This window comes from Lagopus leucura, unplaced genomic scaffold, assembly GCF_019238085.1.
Source record: "Lagopus leucura isolate 7727_CA_CO unplaced genomic scaffold, USGS_WTPT01 Super-Scaffold_100064, whole genome shotgun sequence".
NCBI classification, from domain to species: Eukaryota; Metazoa; Chordata; class Aves; order Galliformes; family Phasianidae; genus Lagopus; species Lagopus leucura.
The window spans coordinates 349,601-372,443 of NW_024962308.1; the positions used below are offsets into that span (position 1 = coordinate 349,601).

General features: G+C 51.7%; 1 protein-coding gene across 1 annotated transcript in view; it reads left to right on the forward strand.

Moving 5' to 3' along the window:
* LOC122188504 (fibrillin-2-like) overlaps window positions 1-21,730 on the forward strand; it is a 126,750-nt gene extending 105,020 nt beyond the window's left edge. The window contains 33 exon segments of the mRNA XM_042886862.1: window positions 638-760; window positions 1,118-1,243; window positions 1,839-1,961; window positions 2,669-2,791; window positions 3,041-3,202; window positions 3,704-3,772; window positions 4,002-4,127; window positions 4,426-4,551; window positions 4,730-4,879; window positions 5,300-5,371; window positions 6,451-6,576; window positions 7,010-7,135; window positions 7,721-7,846; window positions 8,088-8,204; window positions 8,445-8,573; window positions 9,195-9,314; window positions 9,697-9,822; window positions 10,180-10,332; window positions 10,786-10,851; window positions 11,127-11,252; window positions 11,479-11,598; window positions 12,140-12,262; window positions 12,529-12,660; window positions 13,220-13,345; window positions 14,151-14,357; window positions 14,614-14,739; window positions 15,746-15,868; window positions 16,218-16,334; window positions 16,577-16,705; window positions 17,026-17,145; window positions 17,352-17,583; window positions 18,711-18,879; window positions 19,481-21,730. Coding sequence (XP_042742796.1) covers window positions 638-760; window positions 1,118-1,243; window positions 1,839-1,961; window positions 2,669-2,791; window positions 3,041-3,202; window positions 3,704-3,772; window positions 4,002-4,127; window positions 4,426-4,551; window positions 4,730-4,879; window positions 5,300-5,371; window positions 6,451-6,576; window positions 7,010-7,135; window positions 7,721-7,846; window positions 8,088-8,204; window positions 8,445-8,573; window positions 9,195-9,314; window positions 9,697-9,822; window positions 10,180-10,332; window positions 10,786-10,851; window positions 11,127-11,252; window positions 11,479-11,598; window positions 12,140-12,262; window positions 12,529-12,660; window positions 13,220-13,345; window positions 14,151-14,357; window positions 14,614-14,739; window positions 15,746-15,868; window positions 16,218-16,334; window positions 16,577-16,705; window positions 17,026-17,145; window positions 17,352-17,583; window positions 18,711-18,879; window positions 19,481-19,855 — 4,514 coding nt within the window. The 3' untranslated portion in view covers window positions 19,856-21,730.
* Window positions 21,731-22,843: the final 1,113 nt, after the last annotated feature.

A 22,843-nucleotide genomic window follows, 5' to 3' on the forward strand; every position in this document is an offset into this window, starting at 1 on the left:
CATTTGTGCTTACAATGTTCTTGAACCCCCCTAGATGTTGATTTTTGTAGGTGTGGGATGGAGAGTGTCTGCAGGTGTTGGCACTGTCAGGCTCTGCAACTATACCTGGGAAGGACATGGCAATTAATGTTGGAGTGAGGGCATGTATTTGAGGGATGCGGAGTGTGTGGGTGATGTTGAGGTGTGTGTTGAGTGTGTGACTGGTACCATGGCTGTATGGCGGTGTGTTGGTGTGTGGTGTAGAATGTGCAGGTATATGTGGGTGTGGGAGGTATGTGGGGTTGTGCTGTGTGTATGGTGCTTGTACCTGAGTGCAGGGATTTACTGGATCTAAGTGTAGGGTGTGTATAAAAGGATGCACGGGTGTATGCATGGTATGTGTGCCTGAACTGGGGATGCATGAGGGATATGGATACATGTGCATGAGTGTTTCTCACTGCCAGACTTTGTTGGAACTGCCAGGGGAGTGTGTAATGGCCATGGAGCCTCACAGGTGCTCTAAGAGCCTGGAGGCTGCAGCCTCCTGGGCCGCTTATGTGTCCACCTGGAGCACATCCCTGCAGTCCCTACACGAGCTCTTCATGCCTAGAGGAAAGGCCAGAGGCAAAATACTGAGGGGGTGCTTCTCCCTGCCCAGACTTGGACGAGTGTGCAACAGAAGAGCACAAGTGCAACCTGAATGCCAACTGCATCAACACACCAGGCTCCTACCGCTGTGCCTGCCGAGAAGGCTTCAATGGAGATGGCTTCTCTTGTTCAGGTGAGGCCCACAGACCCACTTAGCAGCAGGAATGTGACTTAACTGTCTTGCTTGTCTCATCTCATCTTAACTACCAACCTCTCTTGGCATCTGGCTGCCTGTGGGCAGCTCCCCAAACCAGATATCCCCTAAAAGCAGCCTGCCTTGCAGAATAACTGTTGAGGTACATTAGGGAGAGATTAACCTTCTTCTCAGGTGTTCAGAGAAGTTCAGGACAATTAGAAATATTGCAGTGCCTTTTCTTTGCAGCCTTCTAGCAGAGGGGAGGGAACAAGCTTGTGGGAATGTCTTGGGCAAAGTGGAGGAAGTCCTATCTCTTGGTTAATGCCATTCAGTCTCACACCTGACTCTCCCCAGATGTGGATGAGTGTGCAGACAATGTGAACCTGTGTGAGAATGGGCAGTGTCTCAATGCACCTGGGGGTTACCGCTGCGAGTGTGAGATGGGCTTCAATCCCACAGAAGACAGCAAGGCCTGCCAGGGTAAGTAACCAGAGTTTTGTTCGCTGCTTCAAGAGTTGCAGGGTCCTTTGTGGCCTTGATCTCTTCCTTGCAAATGCACTATAACCACCAGATCCACTGCTAAGCAAAACTCACCATCGTTTGGCAGTGCAAGGCTCCTGTGTTATTGCAGATGGTCAGAAACCTGTCAGTCAGTGCTGGGTACCACACTGCCAGTGAGCAGACCTTTGTGGGCTGTACAGAACTGCAGGCTCTGCTCTGACACCAGACTGCTGCTCCGCAGGCTGTCAGATCCATGTGAGACCAACACTGCAGAATTGTCAGCTCTTTCAATTAGAGGATTTGGTCCCCAGCCTGCAGAGAGCTGGTCTAAGCCAAGGATCCATGCAAGATATGAGCAATCAAATAAATGAGAGTTAGGGGAGAAGGCACACGTACAGCATGCCTGCTCCTGCTCACTCAGGAGGTGATATCCTTTGGCTCTAGAACAATCATGAGGACATGGGTTAACCATATGGGTGGCTGGGTTGTGAATGCTTTTCAATGGGAGCAGGAGAAGCCTTTTCTGTCCCTTACTTTGCTAGATCCTGAGTACCCAGCTCTCCTTCTTTTTCAGACATTGATGAATGCACCTTCCAGAATATCTGTGTCTTTGGGACCTGCCAGAACCTGCCTGGCATGTTCCGTTGTGCCTGTGATGATGGCTACGAACTGGACAGAAGTGGAGGCAACTGCACAGGTATAGGACTTCTGTGGGTCCATGGGATGAGGCTCAACGCACCATACACCCTTGTCTTGAATATTGTTTGCAGTTCGGGGCTGCAAAGTGTAAAAAGGATGTTAGGATATTTAAAAGCATCCAGAGAAGGGCATAAGAGCTGGTAAAAAGGCTGCAAGACATTATTCTATGAGGAGGGGCTAAGGACATTCAAGTTTGTAAGGTTAGAGAAAAGGAAGTTAAGAGGTGACCTCACTGCTCTCTACAACTCCCTAAGGAGGGGAAGCAGAGAGCGAGATCCCGATCTCTTTTCGGTGGTAACTGATAGCAGGAGAAGTGGGAACAGTGCAAAGTAGCACCAGGGGAGATTCAGCCTGGGCATTAGGAAAAATTTCTTTACTGTGGAGGTGGTCAAACAGTGAAACGGCCTTCCTAGAGAGGCAGTTGTGCCCCATGCCTGTTCAGTGATCAAGAAGCATTCAGACAATGCCTTCTTTAATTTGCTTTGACCTTTGGTTAGCTTTCAAGTGGCCAGGCTGTTGGACTTGATGATCTTTGTAGGTCTGTTCCAATTGAGCTGTTCTGTAAGCATATTCTGCAAGCCTTGCAAATGTAATGGCTGTGGGAACACAGCCTGTACACAGCACACAGAACTTAGGGTAGGGACTGTTGTTTCTGTGGCATTTTCATCATTTGTTTCAGTCCTTATCATCCTTCCATCTTTTCAGACATCAATGAATGTGCAGACCCTGTGAACTGTATCAACGGCCTGTGCGTCAACACACCTGGCAGCTACCTGTGCAACTGTCCACAAGACTTTGAGTTGAACCCCACTGGTGTGGGTTGTGTGGGTGAGTGGGGATCCGTAACCACACCTTCCAACCAAGAGTTCGGTGTCCTTGTTGGTCCCTCGTGGCCAGAGCTGGCCACTACCAGAGATAGACTTAACTGCAGCAAAAGAAGAGTATCTTCCTCCTGTTAAGCTTGGCCCACCTTGTTTCACCAGTGTGGGTACTCTCCTGATTGGAGAGATGTTATTTCTCCCACCCATACAATTATTTGCTGGACAGGTTTGCTCACATAGTGCTTTCTTTGTGCAGATACCCGTGTCGGGAACTGCTTCCTGGACACCCAGGATCGTGGAGATGGGGGGATCTCCTGCAGTGCAGAAATTGGAGTTGGTGTCACTCGGGCATCCTGCTGCTGCTCACTGGGTCGTGCATGGGGCAACCCCTGCGAGCTCTGTCCTCCAGCCAACACGAGTGAGTGGGAAAGCATCTGGGATGAAATTGGGTATGGGCTGAATGGGCAGTAGAGGAGGGAGGAGACAGGAAGGGGCTGGGTCCTTATGGTTTCTTAGGGGCCTCAAGTCTGGTATTTGTGACCATCACAATAAAGCAAAGGAAGCTGAGGGAGGAGAGGCTTACCCTGCTGTGCAGGGCTGCATAGGTGGACCAGGAATGAGAGAAGGTGGAATGGGGAAAACCAGCAAGTTGTATATGGGAAGTCCAAGTTGGTATCCTTTGTTCCTCATCACCATAGGCTGGGGGAGGGAAGTGGATGTGAAATAACTCCTTTCAGGAGTGAGCTGGTAAAAGGAGAGAGTTAAGCTGGCTTGCAGTATGATGAGAGTCAGGCCACTCAGCCTGGACCACTGTCACCATGTTCATGGTCTATTTTTCCTGGAATTCTGTTTTTCCCTCCCTGCCCTCATTCACATGAGCTCACTTGGCTCAGGATCTCCTGACTGACTTTTCCTACAGCTGAGTACAAAACCCTGTGCCCGGGAGGAGAAGGTTTCCGGCCCAACCCCATCACTGTCATCCTGGAAGGTAAGCCTGCCCAGAGCCTTCCCACTGTCTGCTGCACTGCTGGGCCCTCTGACCTCCAACCACTGAGTGACAAACAACGTGTGTTTTCCTCAAGCATTCTCTAGACACCTGGCAGAGCTGCTTAGGTGCCAGCAGTGGGTGCAGGCAGTGGGTCAGCACACTGGGGGTCCTGCGCTGAGGGTGCTGCTGGGGCTGCAGGTGGTGAACACCCCCTGCTTTCCCACCACAGATATCGACGAGTGCCAGGAGCTGCCAGGTCTCTGCCAGGGTGGCAACTGTGTGAACACTTTTGGCAGCTTCCAGTGTGAATGCCCCCTTGGCTACTACCTCAATGAGGACACACGTATCTGTGAAGGTAACTGCACCTTGCCCTACATGCCTGTGTGCCTGGTGTGTACATCATGATTGTGAATGTGTGTGCAGGGTTGTGGTTCTGTCTGTGCGAGGCCTTTCCTTCATGATATAGGAGTGGTTGGCAGAACCTCTTCTTTCTCCATCCTTACCACAAACCCTATCTCCTTTCCCTATGCCAGGCTGTATGAGCCCTCTCCCAGGCCTGCCCATATCTTGTGCCCAGCCCACCCTCCACTCTGTGTCATGCCTGTCACTACCTGTGCTCAGTAATTTAACCTTCAGACTCCTCTTTTTGGCAGATATTGATGAGTGCTCTGCTCACATTGGGATCTGTGGCCCTGGAACCTGTTACAACACCCTCGGCAACTACACCTGCGTGTGCCCCCCCGAGTACATGCAAGTCAATGGAGGAAACAACTGCATGGGTATGGCATCATCTGAGTCTCTGGGAAGGGCTGTGCCAGTACACTGGCTGTGCACTGCTCATGGGTGTATGGTGGGCAGCACACTGTGGGCATTGTGTCTGCGTGGAAGGAGCGGGAAGTGCTGGAAGCACAGCTGGGGCTCAGGAGGCACAAGTCAGTGTCTGGGCTCCCTTTGCAGACATGAGGAAGAGCGTGTGCTATCGCAACTATAATGACACGTGTGAGAACGAGCTCTCCTTCAACATGACCAAGAAGATGTGCTGCTGCTCCTACAACATTGGCAAAGCCTGGAACAAACCGTGCGAGCCCTGCCCTACACCAGCCAGCCGTAAGTCGACCTTCCTGGAAAGGCACATTGGGACCATGGCTGCCCCCAAGCAATTTGGGATGTGGGCACAGTGGGAGTAACAAAATAGTTGGGGAGAAGGGCTGGCAGGCAGTTCTTGCAGATGTGCACAATGTCAGACAGGCAGCTCTGCATGCTGGAGGGATGCAGGTGACCAAATTGATGTCTGCAGAGGGGGGAGGTTTGTGGATCTGCTGAGGAGGTGTGGGGGCATGCAGTGGCTTGTGGCCTTTACCCTGAGCCATACACGTGCTTGGTGTACTCATATGCCAGCCCTGTGGTTCCTGGCTGAGCACTGTGCGGGTCCCCCTGCTCTCTGTATCCTCTCAGCCATATTTGGGCTTTTTGTTCCTCACTGCCTGCACACCAGGCATGGCAATGACTGTGATATTCCCCTTCCAGCCGAGTACCAAATCCTGTGTGGGAACCAGGCCCCTGGCTTTATCATCGACATCCACACAGGGAAGCCCATTGGTGAGTACTGCCAGCCCCACAGCCCCACCCCCTGCAGTACCACACTGCCTGTGAGCTTGTTTGCTTCCCTTCCCTCAGCAAATTAAGACCTGAGCAGAGAAAACGCAAGGAAAAGAGTGACAAATATAATTGGCTTCAGACCTTTCTCCCAGGTTTCCAGTTTGCTCAGAGCTTCCCACATTTGCACATGTCTGTTGGTCTCTATTCCACCTGGAGAGACAGATGGTCAGTGACCACAGGCAGTGGCCAGGTAGACCCTGAATTCACCTGTTGCTCATGCTGCCAGCAGCACAGACCTGACAGCCTCAGAGTGCTGAGAGCTGAACTTTCAGGTGTTTCAGTAGATGGAAAGCCAGAGGTGCTGGTGAGAGTCCCAGTGTTTGTGGAGTCTGCAGATGTTGAGGAGTCTACAGATGTTTTGCAATCATGAAAGATGGGTTTGCTGGGCATTTCTGAGACAGCAGATTAGTTCATCATTGCTTCACCTGGTTGTGGCAGTGCCAACCTAAACACAGGAGAATGAAGAGGGAGAAAACGAGTTCACCTTCCATCCCCAGGAAGCAAAGATGTGAGCTGTGCTACAGAGTGTGTCAGCCACGTGTGTGGAACGATGGGGCTGCTGGTGGATTGTGCTGATCACAGTGTCAGAGTCAGGGACCCCTGAGCCAGCTCAGTGCTTCATTGCTCTCCTTAGCTCCCCATTTGCAGCCTGGTCCCTGACCCTGAGCTAATGTCCTCATTACCACAGAGGTACACTCAGACAAAGCAAAGCGCATGTCCTGGGCAGGCTCCTTTCTAACACGTGCCATACAGGCTTTGCCAGCAATCCTGCATCTCCTGTGACATGGAGTCTCGTGTGGCTTTGCTGTGTGCACAGAGCTCTGCAGAATGGTCACAGCCCGGTGCTGTCTGCACAACCCAATATCGGCCCTGCAGGAGTTGTTCTGCTGTTTGCTTGCTGGCTCCTTCCTGCTCATCTTCTTTCTAAAATAAACAAGGGCAATGGTATTCCAGTAATGAGGGGTGCTTTCCTCCTTTCTGCCTTCCTTGGGATGGTGACAGATGTTGTCTGTGTGCAGATATTGACGAGTGCAGCGAGATCCCTGCTATCTGTACCAATGGTGTCTGCATCAACCAAATTGGCAGCTTCCGGTGCGAGTGCCCCATTGGATTCAGCTACAACAACATACTGCTCATCTGTGAAGGTAATGGTGCCAGGACTGCTGCCAGGGGAGGGCTGGGAGGCAGAAGGGGCTGCAGTGTAGCAGCTTTCTCTCCTTCACTCATGGTGCATCATAGTCAGGGCAGTCAGCAGAGATGGAACAGAATCTGCATGTTCTCAGCCATTATTTCTCTTGAAATAATTTTAATTTTCCATGCTAATGGTTGGACAGAAATTGCTGATGTGCATGAATTAATGTCTCTGTTTCTCCTCCTTTGTCCCTTGGCATGAATTGTTAGGTTTAAAAGCGTTTAAAAGATTTGAGTTGCACCTAAAATGCATTTTATTATTGAAGAAAAAAAAAAAAAAAGACTCTGGTTGAAGCAAACCAAGGGTTAAAATTCAGGTGACTCCACTGGGCCTCTCCAGCCCCAGCAGGATGATGCCCCAACTGTCCGTATGTGCATCTCCCGCAGACATTGATGAATGCAGCAGCGGAGAGAACCTCTGCCAGCGCAATGCTGACTGCATCAACATCCCAGGCAGCTACAGGTGCGAATGCTCGACTGGATACAAGCTGTCGCCTAGCGGAGCCTGCGTGGGTAAGATGGGAGCTGCTTGCTGCCTGCTTCAGAGATGAGTGTGGGAGTGCTGGCACTGCTGGGCCTTTGGTTGGCTCTGCAGAGCACTGGGGTGGGCTCAGGGAAGGATGGGACGAGGGATGCACCATTCCCTTGCACTCCTTCCTGGTCTTTTGTCAGATCTGGGAACTACAACCTGCCCACACTGTGACTGTGAGATACCTCCACTTACAAATAGCTCTTAGGGACTGTAGGCCCCTGAGGGATGAGGAAAGGTCTCTGGTAATGCAGGTGTCTATCACCCAGCAGAAGACCAGATCCTTCTGTCTATTATCTGCTCTTCTTTTTAGTCCTAATGTGGCCCAGAGGATGCAGAAATAGCAGAGCAGATTTCATTCAGTGACTCACTGAAATCCTTTTTTAGAGATTGCAGATCAGAACATTGTCTTGCTTGTTCTCAGTGAAGCCATCTCTCAGAAACCTGCAGCTTTGTCCTGCTGTGCTTTTGCTCACAGACTCAGTAGTACCTGCAGAAGGGCAGCACCTTGGCTTTTTCCTTTTGATCCATCCCTTCTGCTCACCAGCACCCGCTGTGCTTTGTCGCAGGTCGCAACGAATGCCAGGAAATCCCCAATGTCTGCAGCCATGGGGACTGCGTTGACACTGAGGGCAGCTACATCTGCATCTGTCACAACGGCTTCAAGGCCACCGTGGAGCAGACCATGTGCATGGGTCAGTGTGGCCACCCCAGTTCTGTGCTGCCCTTTTGAACGAATCACATTTCACGATGGACGTGAGCTTTCTCCAGCACCTGCTGGGTAGTGCCATGGACAGCCAAGGGCAGGGCCACCGTGTCCTCATACTGCCAGGCTGCAAAACCACAGTGACACTGCATCTGGCTGTGCCCTCTCTGCCCTCCCCTCCAAGACAGCGGCTCTCAGCCTTTCAGTCAGCAGTGTCTTTTTCCCTGCAGATATTGATGAATGTGACCGACAGCCCTGTGGAAATGGGACCTGCAAGAACACGGTTGGGTCCTACAACTGCCTCTGCTTCCCTGGCTTTGAGCTAACACACAATAATGACTGCATGGGTGAGTTGCACACGGATGACAGATTGGTGCGGCGTTCCCTGTGTGTCCTGCAGTGGCATACAGGAATTCAGTTCTGTGTGTCTGTAGCAGTTACAGGAGTAACTGCTGGATCTCACCAGGCTGTGACTGCAGTGGTGGTTGTACATGTGACCAGGCAGGGCTGTGGGATGTCTGTGGTGGCACGCTGACACTCACGTGCTGTGTGTATTTCTTCCTGTGCTCGTCATTTCCCTCCCACAGACATTGATGAGTGCTCATCCATGGTGGGACAGGTGTGTCGGAATGGCCAATGCATCAACAGCATCGGCTCCTTCCAGTGCCTGTGCCAAGAGGGCTACGACCGGACTCCCGATGGGAAGAACTGTGTAGGTGAGTTTCCTTCCCAGGGAGTTGAGCTGTGTGTTGGCATGGCTGCCACTGGGCAGTGCTGAGAGACATGGACTTGAGGTCGTCTACTCCAAGGGATTCCCATAGGAGGCAATAGACTGTCCAGAACCACTCACAAGACCCCAGGTCCAATCAAGCCAAAGCACTATCATTTTACTGCCCGTAGAAACTGGGCCCACTGTGCCTGTATCTCTGGTCAAGCAATGCCAACTGAGACCTACAGGCAGCAAGGGCGAACATTGCCTTGTCCATCCTCCTGAAGCATCCAGAATTGTACCTGCGATGCCTTGGGAACTACCTTATGGTCAGGACTGGCTCTGCTGGAGTTGTTGCCAGTGCTGTTGTGCAGCCCCTGAGGCTGCAGGGTCAGACAAGCATATTGTGCCCAAGTTACCTGTGTCTGTCACACTGCCACCTGCAGCACATTGTCCTGCAGAGCTGAGCCTGCACTGCCAAGGTGCACGTCTGGAAAATGCTTTCTTTGTGTCTTTAGAGCAAAGCAGTGTGCAGCTGCTGGGTGAGGGCCTGCCTGCAGAAAGGCACCCTGCAACTGGGTTATCAGAGCTGAGCACTGATGCACTGCTTATTTCCCCTCCTCTGCAGATATCAATGAGTGTGTGAGCCTGCCTGGGACCTGCTCCCCAGGCACTTGCCAGAACCTGGAGGGCTCCTTCCGTTGTATTTGCCCCCCTGGGTATGAAGTGCAGAATGACAATTGCATTGGTAATGTTGCCTCTCTGTCTCCTCCATTTCCAGCACAGCATGTGACCAACTTGGGTGGGTTCCATAGCAGCTGTATTCTTCCTGGGTGGGTTAGGTTACACCACCCCCAAATACTGTCTTGAAATAACCGGGCACAGAGCACAGCCAAGCTGTTCCCAGGACAAAGGAGGGTCGGTGTTTTTGTTGTACCCTGACCACTTCATTGTCCCATTTGCCCTGAATGTGTGTTCATGGTTAGGGCTGGAGTCTCTGTATCCAATAAATGTGGTGACCTGCAGGCAGCAGAGTTCCCCAGAGATCACGACTTCACCTGGTTTTAATGCCATGAAAAAAGGAGTGACCTTTGACTGCTCTGTAAATAATACATCTGCAATGATTCCAGATATCAACGAATGTGAAGAGGAGCCCAACATCTGCCTCTTCGGGACATGCACCAATACTCCGGGCAGCTTCCAGTGTGTCTGCCCCCCAGGCTTTGTGCTGTCTGACAATGGCCGGCGATGCTTTGGTGAGTGCAGCTCTGCCCACAGGATGATGGGGAAGTGCAGGACATGGCAAACACAAACACCGTTGATGGAAGCAGAAGCTGGCACAGCTGTCTGCTGTGACTCCTTAGAAGTGTTCTCAAGATCAGTAGGAGTGGGGTTGGATATTAAGATATCCTGGTTTGCTGCAGGACAACTTTGTGTCTCTGAGCCAAAATTCAGGGGTGGGTGGGCAGCACTGCCTGCCTGCAGAGCCATCCAGAACATCAGCATCCTGAAGAAGACCCATCCTGATGCTGAAGGGGCTATAATGGGGAGAGGAGAACAGCATCACCGTTGGATGACTGCAATGCTCTGTGCATTTCCCTGTTCTCCTACAGATACTCGCCAGAGCTTCTGCTTCACTCGCTTTGACAACGGGAAGTGCTCTGTCCCCAAGGCCTTCAACACCACCAAGGCTCGGTGCTGCTGCAGCAAGATGCCAGGAGAAGGCTGGGGAGACCCATGTGAGCTGTGCCCACAAGAAGGAAATGGTAGGTGGGCTGGGCCCTAGGAGAGATGGCCTCCAACATGAGCAGCACAGGGAAGGTGTGCAGGTTGATCCAGACGTGTAGCTGTGCGAGCTGTCCAGCCAAAGAGGCTCCTCTGTAAGGGGAGAATTGTCCTGCAACCTCATCACTCTGACCAGGTTGCAGTTTTCTCTAGGTCTAAAGCAACTACAGTCGGGTTCTTGGGAAATGGATCACTTAGTTCTGTTTTGGATATGCTCTAAATTCTCAGTGTGGCTTTAGATAAAACAAAAGCATCTCAGTGCCTCCGGATCCAAGGCAGGCGTAGATGTTTCCCAATGAGCTGGAATTTTATGGACTCATTTGTGCAGTGAGCTGCCAAGCTTTCAGTCATGCCCTAGAAGAAGCAAAAGCAGATTTTGGCATCTGAGAATGGGTTCATGTCTAAGCCCAGCTCACTTTTCTGCTTTCTTCCAGTTGCCTTCCAGGAGCTGTGTCCATATGGCCACGGAGCCATCCCAGGTCCGGGTGACACCCGTGAAGGTAAGTTGTGGTCCAGGGACAAGCAGTGTGTCCTGTGGGGGTGAGGGGTGTCAGTCCAGAAGCAACCATACCTTGGCTATCATGAGAGAAGGACTGAATCCCAGTGGTAGTAAGGGGGGGATGTGCAGTCCCTCCTGAGCTCAGGCTTTCTGCTCACTTGTGCAGTCCCCAGCTCTGGCAGGAGGCTGGGATTTCCAGGCCAGCTCTGAGAGGACAGGGGTGTTTCTGGCCGCACACTCCCACGTGATTTAACCTTGCCTTGGTTACTGCTCTAGATGTGAATGAATGCTCAGAGAACCTGGGTGTCTGCATCAACGGGGCCTGCATTAATACTGATGGCTCCTTCCGCTGTGAGTGCCCCTTTGGGTACAACCTCGACTACACAGGAGTCAACTGTGTGGGTAAGGGCCTGAGTGTTTGTCTTCCTCATGTCAGCAGCTATGAGCAAGCACGTGAGTGTGTGTGTGGAAAGAAGGACTTTTGAATGCACTTCTACCCTGCCCCTTTCTTTTTTAACTCTGGCTACTGGTTTTGCTGAGCCTGTGTGAATGCTTGGCTGCAAGAAGTTACCAGCTTACATCTTTCCTGTATAAATTATCTATCTAACCTGGTCCTACCTTCCTCCAGATACAGATGAATGCTCCATCGGCAACCCCTGTGGGAATGGTACCTGCACCAACGTGGTGGGAGGCTTCGAATGTGCCTGTGATGAGGGCTTTGAGCCAGGGCCCATGATGACATGTGAAGGTAAGGCTGCTGTGGGGCTGCCTCTTCACCCTACCTTGCAGAGCAGCAGATGGGAGAAACCAAGGAAATCCCTTCCTGCCTGCCACTCTCCTGCTCTCTTGGTTCCCACCAGTGCCCTTCATCCCCCTGCCTCCATAGGCACTTGCACAAAAATTGGACTATTGTCCCAGAAAACCGCAGCCACATCCAGGCCGTGTGCATGCCCCCAGTTGGTTCACTGCCTGGCTGAGTGAGCTGCAGTCAGGTCAGGTCCCCTTTGGCTTCCTCTGAGGTTAGAGCTCAGGGTGAGTGCTGGAGGCCAACATGAGGGCAGCAGCTGCCTCACCAAGGATCCAGGATCCTGTCCCCATCAGAGGGCCTCAGTCACCTGCTGTGTACCCCTTTAAAACTGCAGACTGTGACAGGAAGACTTGGTGAAGCACAGAAAGTTGTCATGAGATGAATGTGCAGAAGGGAAGTCTGGGCAGGTTTACTGACATTACTGTCAGCTGATCCTGCTCGGAGTGCAAAGTCAAACTCTCTCCTCTTTTCTGCCTTCTAGATATTAATGAGTGTGCATCGAATCCTTTGCTTTGTGCATTCCGCTGCATCAACACCTTTGGCTCCTATGAGTGCACATGTCCATCTGGATATGCCCTCCGAGATGACAGAAGAATGTGCAGAGGTAAAATCCTCCTTCTGCAGCCATCTGGGGATCTCCCACCCTCTGTCCAGATCCCTGACTCTTGTCTGTCTCTGGTGCTGGACAGAAGGCAGGACATCTGGACTGCTGTCCTTGGGCTCTTGCATCTGCACTGGTGTCTGCTGTGTGCCAGCCAGCTTTGGCCAAGGCAGCAGGGATTGGCAGAGCAGTGTAGCTTTGAACGCCACTTAGCTGTTCTCACAGTGGTGCAAGCTGGCAGGATGGTCTCACCAAACTTTTGGTTGCAGATCTGGATGAGTGTGCAGAGGGTCTGCACGACTGCGAGTCTCGAGGAATGCTGTGCAAGAATCTCATTGGCACCTTCATGTGCATCTGCCCACCAGGAATGCAGCGCAGACCTGATGGAGAGGGCTGCACAGGTACCAAGGGCTGGGCTGGGAGAGTTTCTCAGTGGAGCTGGACCTGTATGCAGACATGTAGCTTTTGCTCATGTCCTGTCAAACAAGTCCTTCCTGGGACTTCCCATGTATCACACCTTCCAGTCCTATTAGATGCCTGCATACCCACAGTCTCTGCTCATCTGTAAACCCATATCAAGCCCAGGATGACTCAGCATTACACCTTTTGTTGCTTTTCTTGAATTTTTCCATGTCTGTGTCAAGCCTCTTTGCGCTGTGCTGCTTTCAGAAGTGCTGGCCCATGCACATCTGCGCAGTGGTAGGGACAGGAGGAATGCAGAGCAGGCCCAGCTCCACTCCCACTCTGGCAGCTCAGCCACTTGCAGGTGGAGAATGTGCAGAGCATGGAAGTTGGGCACTTTAAGGGAGGTCCAGGAACATGGGTATGTTTCTCAGCTGTCCAAGGATGTGGGAGTGTACCTCAAAGGGCTGTGTGGACTTGTTTCAAGTTGAGTGGTAGCATAGAAACTCACAGAAAGCTGAAATTTGTCACCGCAGTTCTTTGTGACTTCTTTCCTAGATGAGAATGAGTGCCGCACCAAGCCTGGAATCTGCCCCAATGGCCGCTGCATCAACACAGTGGGAAGTTACCGCTGCGATTGCAATGAAGGTTTTGAAGTCAGTCCCTCTGGCACAGAGTGTATTGGTAATTACCATGGTCTTGATCAGCCTCTAGTTAGTGACACGTGGTGCTTTTCAGGTGCCTCAGGGTTTCTGAATTGAATTTGCCCAAAGTAAGATTTAAAAACGGTGAACCACAAGTTCAGTGAGCTGTGGGGACAGAAGAAAAGTGCAGACAAGGTTGCTGCTAAGATTTATTTCATGGACAGTTTGCTGTCCATACTTAACCATGTTGAGTTTTGCCCACAGAGGCAAGGTGCACCTCGAGTGCATTGTGCCACTGAGCCCTGGCCCAGCCACTGCTGTGCCAGGAGAGCTGGGAGCTGCCAGGGCAGCTCCAAGGAGACCCCCAGGATCTGGCAGGTTCAGTGAGAAGGGAGTGGGCCAGAACTGGGGCTCAGGACAGGAACAAAAAGGATTCACCTGTTGGACAGAAGTATCCCATGTGAGCTACATATCCTCATTGAAAACCAGGACTTTATGCATTTCAGTAAGTGGGAGCTGTCACCCGTGGCACAGGTCACAGTTCTTCTGATGTATATTCAAGCAGTGCCAGGGAATGTTTCTGAGTAAAAGAGATGGCAAAGCCTATGGAAGGACACATGGCTAGAGACATGGAAGGACAAAGGCTAGAGACAGGGACTAGCCTGGAGACCTAGCACCCAAGCTGCAGGGAGATGCTTCTTGTGGAATCACCTTTGTCTTCTGTATTACCCAAACCAGAATAGCCTTTGTGCTGGAACTTGCACAGTCTGGACAGCTTACTCAGTTATCATTGCTGCTGGCACAGTCTCACATCCCGAACTTGTCTTCCCACCCTCTCTATTCAGACACCCGCCAGGGCTTCTGCTTCACTGAAGTACTGCAAACCATGTGCCAGATGTCTTCCACCAACCGCAACCTGGTCACCAAATCTGAGTGCTGCTGCAACAGTGGGCGCAGTTGGGGACCCCAGTGTGAGCTCTGCCCCCTACTTGGGACTGCACAGTACAAGAAAATGTGTCCTCATGGTCCAGGGTACTCCACTGATGGGAGAGGTGAGCTGGGGCTCAAATCACCTTTAGTGCAGAGAGGGGAGAAAGCAGAAATGTGGTACAAGCAGAACTGCACTGGGAACTATCTGGGGCAGGTCTGCACAGTCCCTGGAGCAGACAAGAAGCCTCTGCAACAATATCTTACAGCTCCCTGCACGTGACCTCAGATCAATCCTGGGTTGCCCCAGCAGAATCCAGTCGTAGGATATGGGGATAGAGGCAGCACTGGCATTAACAGTTCCTTCCCTCTCTCCTGCAGACATCGATGAGTGCAAGGTACTTCCCAACCTCTGCAAGAATGGACAGTGCATCAACAGCATTGGCTCCTTCCGCTGCCACTGCAGGCTGGGCTACACAGCAGATATCACAGGCACAGCCTGCGTAGGTGAGTTGGGATAAGGAAACCCATTTCTCTGTACAGCCCTTGGCCTTGGCAGGCCTCCATCTGTCTGACTTTTCAGCATGCAAAGAGGGGGTCCTATATTCTCCCTCCTTCCCCAGATCTTGGTTTCCACCTCTGTCCATATGGTCCTGTGTGACCTACCTCTTACGTGACAGTGCATCAAAGTCATCCCTGCATCCTCAGAACCCCAAAACCCAAAGTCCTTGTGTTGTCCCTCTGACCTCAGAGACAGATAGGGAACATGATCCAGAGTTGACAATCTGTGAGCAGCCACACGTTTTGCTGCAGGCCCTAGCCAGCCCGAGTGCCACTCAGGTGCTGCCATAAAATCCACTCCTGGAATCACAGCTGCAAGCGTTTGGGAAAGTATGGAAGGAGATGAAGAGGTGCCACACATCCAGTACTGAGATGGTGTTGAGTACTGTGCCAGCAGACAGGTCCTGGACACAGAATGGAAGAGAGGTCTTAGATCCCAGAAACCAAGCTCTGTGCCCAGGAGGGCAGCTGTGACCTTGAGCACCAAGCCAGGATTTCTCTCTAAACGTTTATGATTTCTCCAGGTGTGTGCCCTCTGGCCTGGTTCAAAAGTTAAGGGCATTTTCAGAGCCCATTGCTCAGCCAAGGTGACACAGTCCCAAGAAATACAGGGCTGTTCCTGGTACCTGGGAGGAGCTTCCATACATCTCTTCAGCCAGGAGTGAGCTGGGGAGGTTGGCAGATCCTCCTCTCACATCACATCCCATGTCTGAGCAGGAAGATGATTACGCTCTTTTCCTTAGGAGGTCTTCTAGATCTCCTAGTGGAAAAAATAGATTTGTTTGGGGCAGGGAGTGTTAGGACCCATGTGGCCATATGACTGCTTAGTTTTGTTGAGCCATGAAACCCAGGATCATCTGCATTAAGGATAGCCTGAATGGTCAAGTGTGACATGGGGCCCCATCCAGCAGCACAGCCCATGAACGCTTTGTCCCATGTCTCTCAACTCCAGATCTGGATGAATGTAACCAGTCCCCTAAACCATGTAACTTCATCTGCAAGAACACAGAGGGCAGCTACCAGTGCTCGTGCCCCAGAGGATATGTTCTGCAAGAAGATGGGAAGATTTGCAAAGGTATTTCCCCAGGAGAAGGAAGCAGCAGAGAACCTGCCTCATCTCTGGCTGCAGAAGTGATCTAGGAATCTGGGAGGGCTGTGATTTGTGGCTTACTGGAGAGGCTGAGAAAAAAAATTGTGTTTTCCCTATGTGTTGGTATGTAATCAGAGGGGGAAAGGCTGACTGGACATGTGATTCTCATGCAGGAGCTTTGTGTGTGATGTTCCTGAGGTTAGGCCATGCCAGGTCCTGATCTTTTCAGTACAGCTGTTTCACCATGTGTACAGCTGCCATCAACTCAGACCACAGAGATAAGCTATCTCAGTAAGAGAAACTGAGACATGTGTTCTTGTGCTTGTTGCTTTAGACTTGGATGAATGTTCCACCAAGCAGCACAACTGCCAGTTCCTGTGTGTGAACGTTATTGGAGGATTCAACTGCAAATGCCCTCCAGGCTTCACTCAGCATCACTCATCCTGCATTGGTGAGTAGAGGCATTGGTTGCTGTGCGTGCTGAGAGTGTCCTGGGGGGGGGGTTAGCTTCAGGCCCTCTGCAGTCTCTCCAAATCCTGCAGCTTTGGCTGTGGAATACTGCAGCTCTGCAGAGAGCTGCTGCTGACCTCTCTGCAGTCAGCATCTGATGTTTCATTCTGTTACCACTGCCAGGGAGCTGTACTCAAAGTGCGCTCCCCTTGGGCTTGGACTTACAATGTTAATGTTTTGCAGACAATAATGAGTGCACAGCTCAGCCCTCTCTGTGTGGAGCCAAAGGGCAGTGTCTGAACACACCAGGCAGCTACAACTGTGAATGTCAGAAGGGATTCTCCCTGGACAGCTCTGGTGTCAACTGTGAAGGTAGGTCTTTCTCCCAGGGGCTTTGACAGAAATGTGTTTGATGTGGAAGAGCTCCTGGTTGACTCACAGCATCACACTGCCCTGATCTGCCTGGAGACAGACTTGCTCTTGGACAAGTAGGTCTTGGTACTGCAATCATAGCAGCCAAGAATGGGAAAGGAGTGGGCAATAATAAGGCAGAACCATTCACCTACATGAGCACCCTGATGGGTACTGGCTCCCAAGCTTGTACTCTGTACACGTGTGGTCCCTGTGCACCTATTGCTGCCCACAGAACAGGGAGGAGTTGTCTCACCACCCCCTGTGTTACATTCCTGCAGATGTAGATGAGTGTGACGGAAACCACCGGTGCCAGCATGGCTGCCAGAATGTGCTTGGAGGCTACAGATGTGGCTGCCCGCAGGGCTACGTGCAGCACTATCAGTGGAATCAGTGTGTGGGTAAGTGTGGGACAGGGACCCTTATATCATGGGCTGAGGGCTGAGGGATAGATGGCAGCTGGGCCCTGAGTCCCTCTGCAGCCACCCTGACCATTGCTGACACTGATTTCTGGGTTCACATCTGCAAAGCCATCGCTGTGCTTCCTGCCCTGCCTCAGAAACCTTTGCCCACTAAGTTTCTAACCAGTTTGCTGTCTCTGGTGCAGATGAAAACGAGTGCTCCAGCCCAACTGCATGTGGCTCTGCCTCCTGCTACAACACTCTGGGAAGTTTCAAGTGCGTCTGTCCGTCTGGCTTTGACTTTGACCAGGCCTTTGGGGGGTGCCAGGATGTGGATGAATGCTCAGCTGGCGGCAGCCCCTGTAGTTATGGCTGCTCCAACACAGATGGAGGTTACCTCTGTGGCTGTCCTGGAGGCTACTTCCGAGCAGGACAAGGGTAAGAGCCAAGTCTCTGCTGTAGGGATTTCTTAGAGGTATACCTTTTATTCTTTGAGGTATACCTGGATAAGCACATTTGAAATGCATCTAGAGTGTCATTAAGAGACTGAGACTTGCCCCCCACGGCCCAGTTTGACCAGCAGGACTGGAAGCTGGTTCTCACCCCAGCTCATCTCCAGCCTGCTTCTGGAGCCATGTATTTCTGTATCATGGATGCTTTTAGACTTAGGTGAAACCAGAGCCTGGAAGTGCTTCCTGGCAGGGACCCTATGCAGTTTCACTCACTGCCCCACCCTCACCTTGTCTGTAAGTGATCATCTCTCAGCACTGTGGATGCTGAAGTGCAGCTGTGTATCAGGTGCTGTTTCCAACCTGGCTTGTGCTTCACCTCGACTTTGTGAAGCAAAGTGCTTGAGTGCTCTCTACTGCCAGAAAGCAATCTCACACTCCTCTCCTGTGCTCCAAGACACTTTTAAGAAGTGCCTGCTGCTCTGCGCAGAGTATGTAGGTAACCAGGTACCAGGTGATGGTGCCCCAGCTCCACCACAGTTTGTAGCTCAGGCCCCTGAGAATGACAACCAAGGTGGCCATGAGCTGCACAGTGTATATTTGTGTATTCTGTGGTGTCCACTGTACAATGCCAGGGAATGTTGCAGGTTGTTCTGTGCATGCTGTCCCTGGGCATCCTCTATCACCACACCTCTACTGCCTGCCAGAGTCACCAGAACCATCTGGGAGAGCCCTGGGAGCCAGTGAGCTCCTATTCCCATGAGCCCTTGGCTTCTCCATTGCCAGACTGTTGCTGTCACCTCACAGAATCCCCTTGCTAATGCCCATATCCTCTTCCCATGTCCTCTTCCAAATCCCATATCCTCTTCCAGCACACTAGTTAGTGCAGTTACTATCAGTGAAGCAGATGCAGCACAGATTCAAACAGATTAAACCTTATTAAAAAAGATGTGGCCTGATATCTCCCCCAGGCAGGTCCACATTCTGCACAATCCATGAAAGGCGTGATCTTCCCTTTGTGTCTGGGTGCCACATGAGGAACGCATGAGTGCAATGCAAATTTTTCCTTCTCAAAGCATGAATCTGAGATGGAACTCTCTGCTTTTCTGCCACCAGACATTGTATTTCTGGCTTGGGTTTTGGGAAGGGGGCCTACCTTCCTGCCCCTCAAGAAGAGGATGAAGACAATCTGCTCTCCCCTGAAACCTGCTATGAGTGCAAGATAAATGGCTATCCCAAGAGAGGTCGACAGCGACGCAGTGTCAATGGCACCGAGAGGCACAAGGTAAGAAGTTCATGACATCCCAGATGAGGTGGAGCAAGATAAGAACTGAGTCACTTGGGGGTGGCTGCCTGGAGTGGAACCCATACAGCATGTCCATTCCCATGGGGTTGTCTCAATCCAGGCAGATCCACTCTGTACTTAAGTGACACACACTTCTGTGGTCTGGCCATGTTTCCTGGCAAGGGATGCAATTGGGGTAACAGGTCCCACAGTGCCATAGAAGGCTATCAGGCTCCAGACTGTCAGTCTCCCTACAGGTTCTTCCTTGAAAGAGGAAGTTTTGACCTCTTTAAAAGGCTTTCCAAGTTCACAGACCTACTCAGAACAGGTAGGTCTGGGAGGCTCTTCAGGCCTTGAGCAAAATGCCCAAGAATTTCTTGGTGCTTTTCACTGAAGATGAGGGCTGTGGACATGCTGGTTCCATCTCAAGGATGGAAACAGGGCACAAAGAAACACTTGGAGGACCATAGAAGTGGCACCCATTCCTCAGAGCTGCCTTAGGAGGTCACGTGAGGCAGAATCCCCTAAATCAACTCTTCTCATATCAGGCCATCACCTTTTTCTTGGCATCTGTAAGTAACACACCTGGCTCCTTCCCTAGGATCACAATGTGAATTTGGCCAGCATGGATGTGGAGACTCCTCTGTCCATGATGCTGAACCTCTCTGACCTGGCACACAACGAGCACATCCTGGAGCTTCTGCCAGCTGTGGAGCCCCTGGAGAACCGCGTGCGGTACCTCATCTCCCATGGGAATGAGGATGGCTACTTCCGCATCCACCAAAAAGAAGGGCTCAGCTTCCTGCACCTTGGCCGCAAGAAAATAGTGCCAGGCACCTACCTGCTGGAAATCATGAGCGTGCCCCTGTACCGCAAGAGGGAACTGCAGAAACTAGAGGCCAAGAATGACCTCAACTACTTAGCAGGGGAGCTGGGCCAAGCACTGAGGATGAAGCTCCAGCTCCAGCTCTACTAACAGCCATGAGACCCACCCACCGAACCGACAGTACAGTCCTTAGCCTTGCCATCCACACCTGGAAACATCTGCCTCTTCTCTTGCTGCACCCCCTGCCACCACCTCCCCCACTGCACTGCACAACTGATGGGAAATGTCCCCGTGGGCTCAGCACTCACCTGGGCCGTGCAGGGGTATTCCATTCCATGGGGTGCTTGGCTCAAAACCAAGCCACACCACAAAAGAGCTCATGCAAGCTTTGCCAAAGGTTCCCACTGTGTTAGCAGGGGCGTCCGCCCTGCACTCGGCTCCTTCTGTTTCCTTCAGACAAGGTGCTGTTGATCTGAGCTGGCAGAGGCAGCACCATGGGAAGGTTCCGGTCCTTCACACTCGCAGCCCGTATACCGCCCCACATCCCAGTAAATGGGAGGGGATCTGGGGGCGGCTTTGGGAGTTGCTTCAAGGGTGTGATGTTGGTGCCTTTCCCAACAGTTTATTTTCTTCTTTGATTCTGCATTGTCATAATGGCGCTGCACAAGAGCCCTACCTACGCTGGCTCCTCTGTCTCTCTGTCCTCTCCATGTCCTGTGGTCCATTTGGGCTGCTGTCTCAAACTGAAAAGCTTGCTAGTGAGTGAGGGGGCAGCTCAAGCTGCAAACCTCGTGTCATGAAGCAGCCAGCCCGAAGGACCAGAGCTCCTGCAGGGAGCGTAGGGTTTTCACACTGCAGTGTGCTCAACAGTGCATTTATTCCAAAGATTGGTGCTGGAAGGGGTTCTACAGAGCTCCAGCAAGCCAGGGGTTAATGTGTCCTTACAGATGTGAATAGGAACTCTGGGGAAAAGCAAATAATTGCACTGGTTAATGCAAATGAACAAACTAAACTGGAAGGGAACATGTCACCAACCTGGTTCAGAGCATCCATCCTTCCTTTGCCAGTGGGGATGGAGAACTTGGTGCACACGTATGGCACACTGCAGGGGCAGACTTGCTGGCTACCATTGATGAGTGGTTTAAAATCTTTTAAAACCCTCCCAGCAGGAACAGACAGGGGGGTGGGCTCTGCAGCGTGGGGCAGGGACAGCCCAGCCCTCATGGTCAGTCCCTGACACTGAGCCACCCATTGGTGTGAACCAGGGGGCTGATTGCCCACAGCCAGGAGTGGAAACGAAAGCTGCAGGGCACTGCCCTCATCACTGCCTACATCTTGGTGACAACTGAGAGGCATCCCTCGTAGTGCAGACAAATGCAATGTGCTCCAAAGGGGCCGGAAAGTACAGGTGAAGTGAAAGGAGCTCTCCCCGCTGCCTCCCTTGGCCATGTGGGCTTCTGTGTCCAGGTGGGCTTCTCCCCCACCTCGGGTGGTCCTTCACACAGAGCTCCACAGTGCCACGGCCTCGTTCTGTAGGAATCCGTTCTCACTTCTGCATCAACACTGTGCATCATCAAAGGCAAGAAAGGTGCTAACTCACTCTGGTGACACACAGAACTACCTGACAACAAACCAAAGGTGCTTTCAGAAGCTGGTGCTGGTATGGAACTGTCAGCGTTAGTGCACTGTACCCATCCACCCTTCCGTATTTATGAGTCACCACCACAGTCTGATTGCTCGGTGGTGTGAGGAGTGCATATTCTGTAACTGCTTCTTGGTATTTGGGGGTGGGGTGGTTGTTTTCTCCTGGTACGCTTCCACTGCACAGAGTGGGGAAGTGTACATATACTGTATTTGGGCTAACGTCAAACTTGAAAACTCTTTGTATAATGCAGCTCCAGACTCTGGTTTTGCAAGAGTTACAGAGCTAGTGATAGGATGGGTGGCCTGATGTTTGTTTTTTTTTTATTATTATTATTATTATTTTGGTTTGGTTTGGTTTTCCCAACAGGTGCTTTTTTTAAAAAAAAACAAAAACAAAAACAAAACTATTAATAATAATAAATGAGCAGAGATGGGTTTGTGTGTGTGTGTTGAGCCAAAGCTATCACATGAAGAAGCTCAAGGTTTCCTTAATTCCTCTCTGGTGTGGTGTTTTTTGTATTGCCATTTCTTGCTGGATGTTTTTGGAAGCATTGAAACTGAACCCTGTGCCCTTGTCTCACAGAGAGAGATGGCTCTTCGTGGGATTCCTTTTTTGTATCGGAAGCAACAGCAACAATAAAATTATTTTGGGTTAAGTGGTTCTGTGCCTTCCTCCCACCTGGGCGCGGGGCAGATGCTGGCAGTGCCACTGGCAATGTCTGCTGGTGTTGGCAGCACCCATCTGCAGTGCCTGCAGGCAGCATCTGTTGGGAGTCCCCACAGCCAGTGCCCATTGCCAGCGCGTGTGGATGCTGGCAGCACCCACTGACAGCACTTGTTGGCAGCGCCTGTTGGTGCTGGCAGCACCCACTGACAGCACTTGTTGGCAGCGCCTGTTGGTGCTGGCAGCAGCCACTGGCAGTGCATGTTGGCAGCACCTGTTGGTAGCACCCATTAGCAGCACCCATCTGCAGTGCCTGTTGGCATTAGCAGTCCCCATTGGCAGTGCATTTTAGCAGTGCCCATTGGCAGTGCTGGCTGCTGGTTCCTCCTTGGTGCTCCTTGGGGACGGTGCCAACGTGGCAGCTGGGACATGTGGGGGCACAGGGATGGCTGGGGGAGGATGCAGCGTACAGGAGGCTGGAGGCAGAGGGGAGGGCTGGAGGCTGCAGAGATCTGTGAGATTCTCAATATCAGAGCAGAGACATGCAGAAACGTGCAGGACAGCATCCTAACTTCCAGATCCTAACACAAAGATCACAGTGTACCTAAATTCAGAGTCTCGTTTGGCCTTCTGAAAACACAGGACTGTGACTGCACGAGCGTACAGAACCACAAGGTTCCATAAAAGTAGCTGTTGGTAAAACTGGATTTCTGATGAGAGCTGAGAGCTGTACCTTCACTTAGCCCTATTCAGTGGGCAGCTCTCAGTGTCATCATATAAAGGCCGTGTCATCAGATAAAGGCCGTGTCCCTTTCTCAGACATGGTTTCC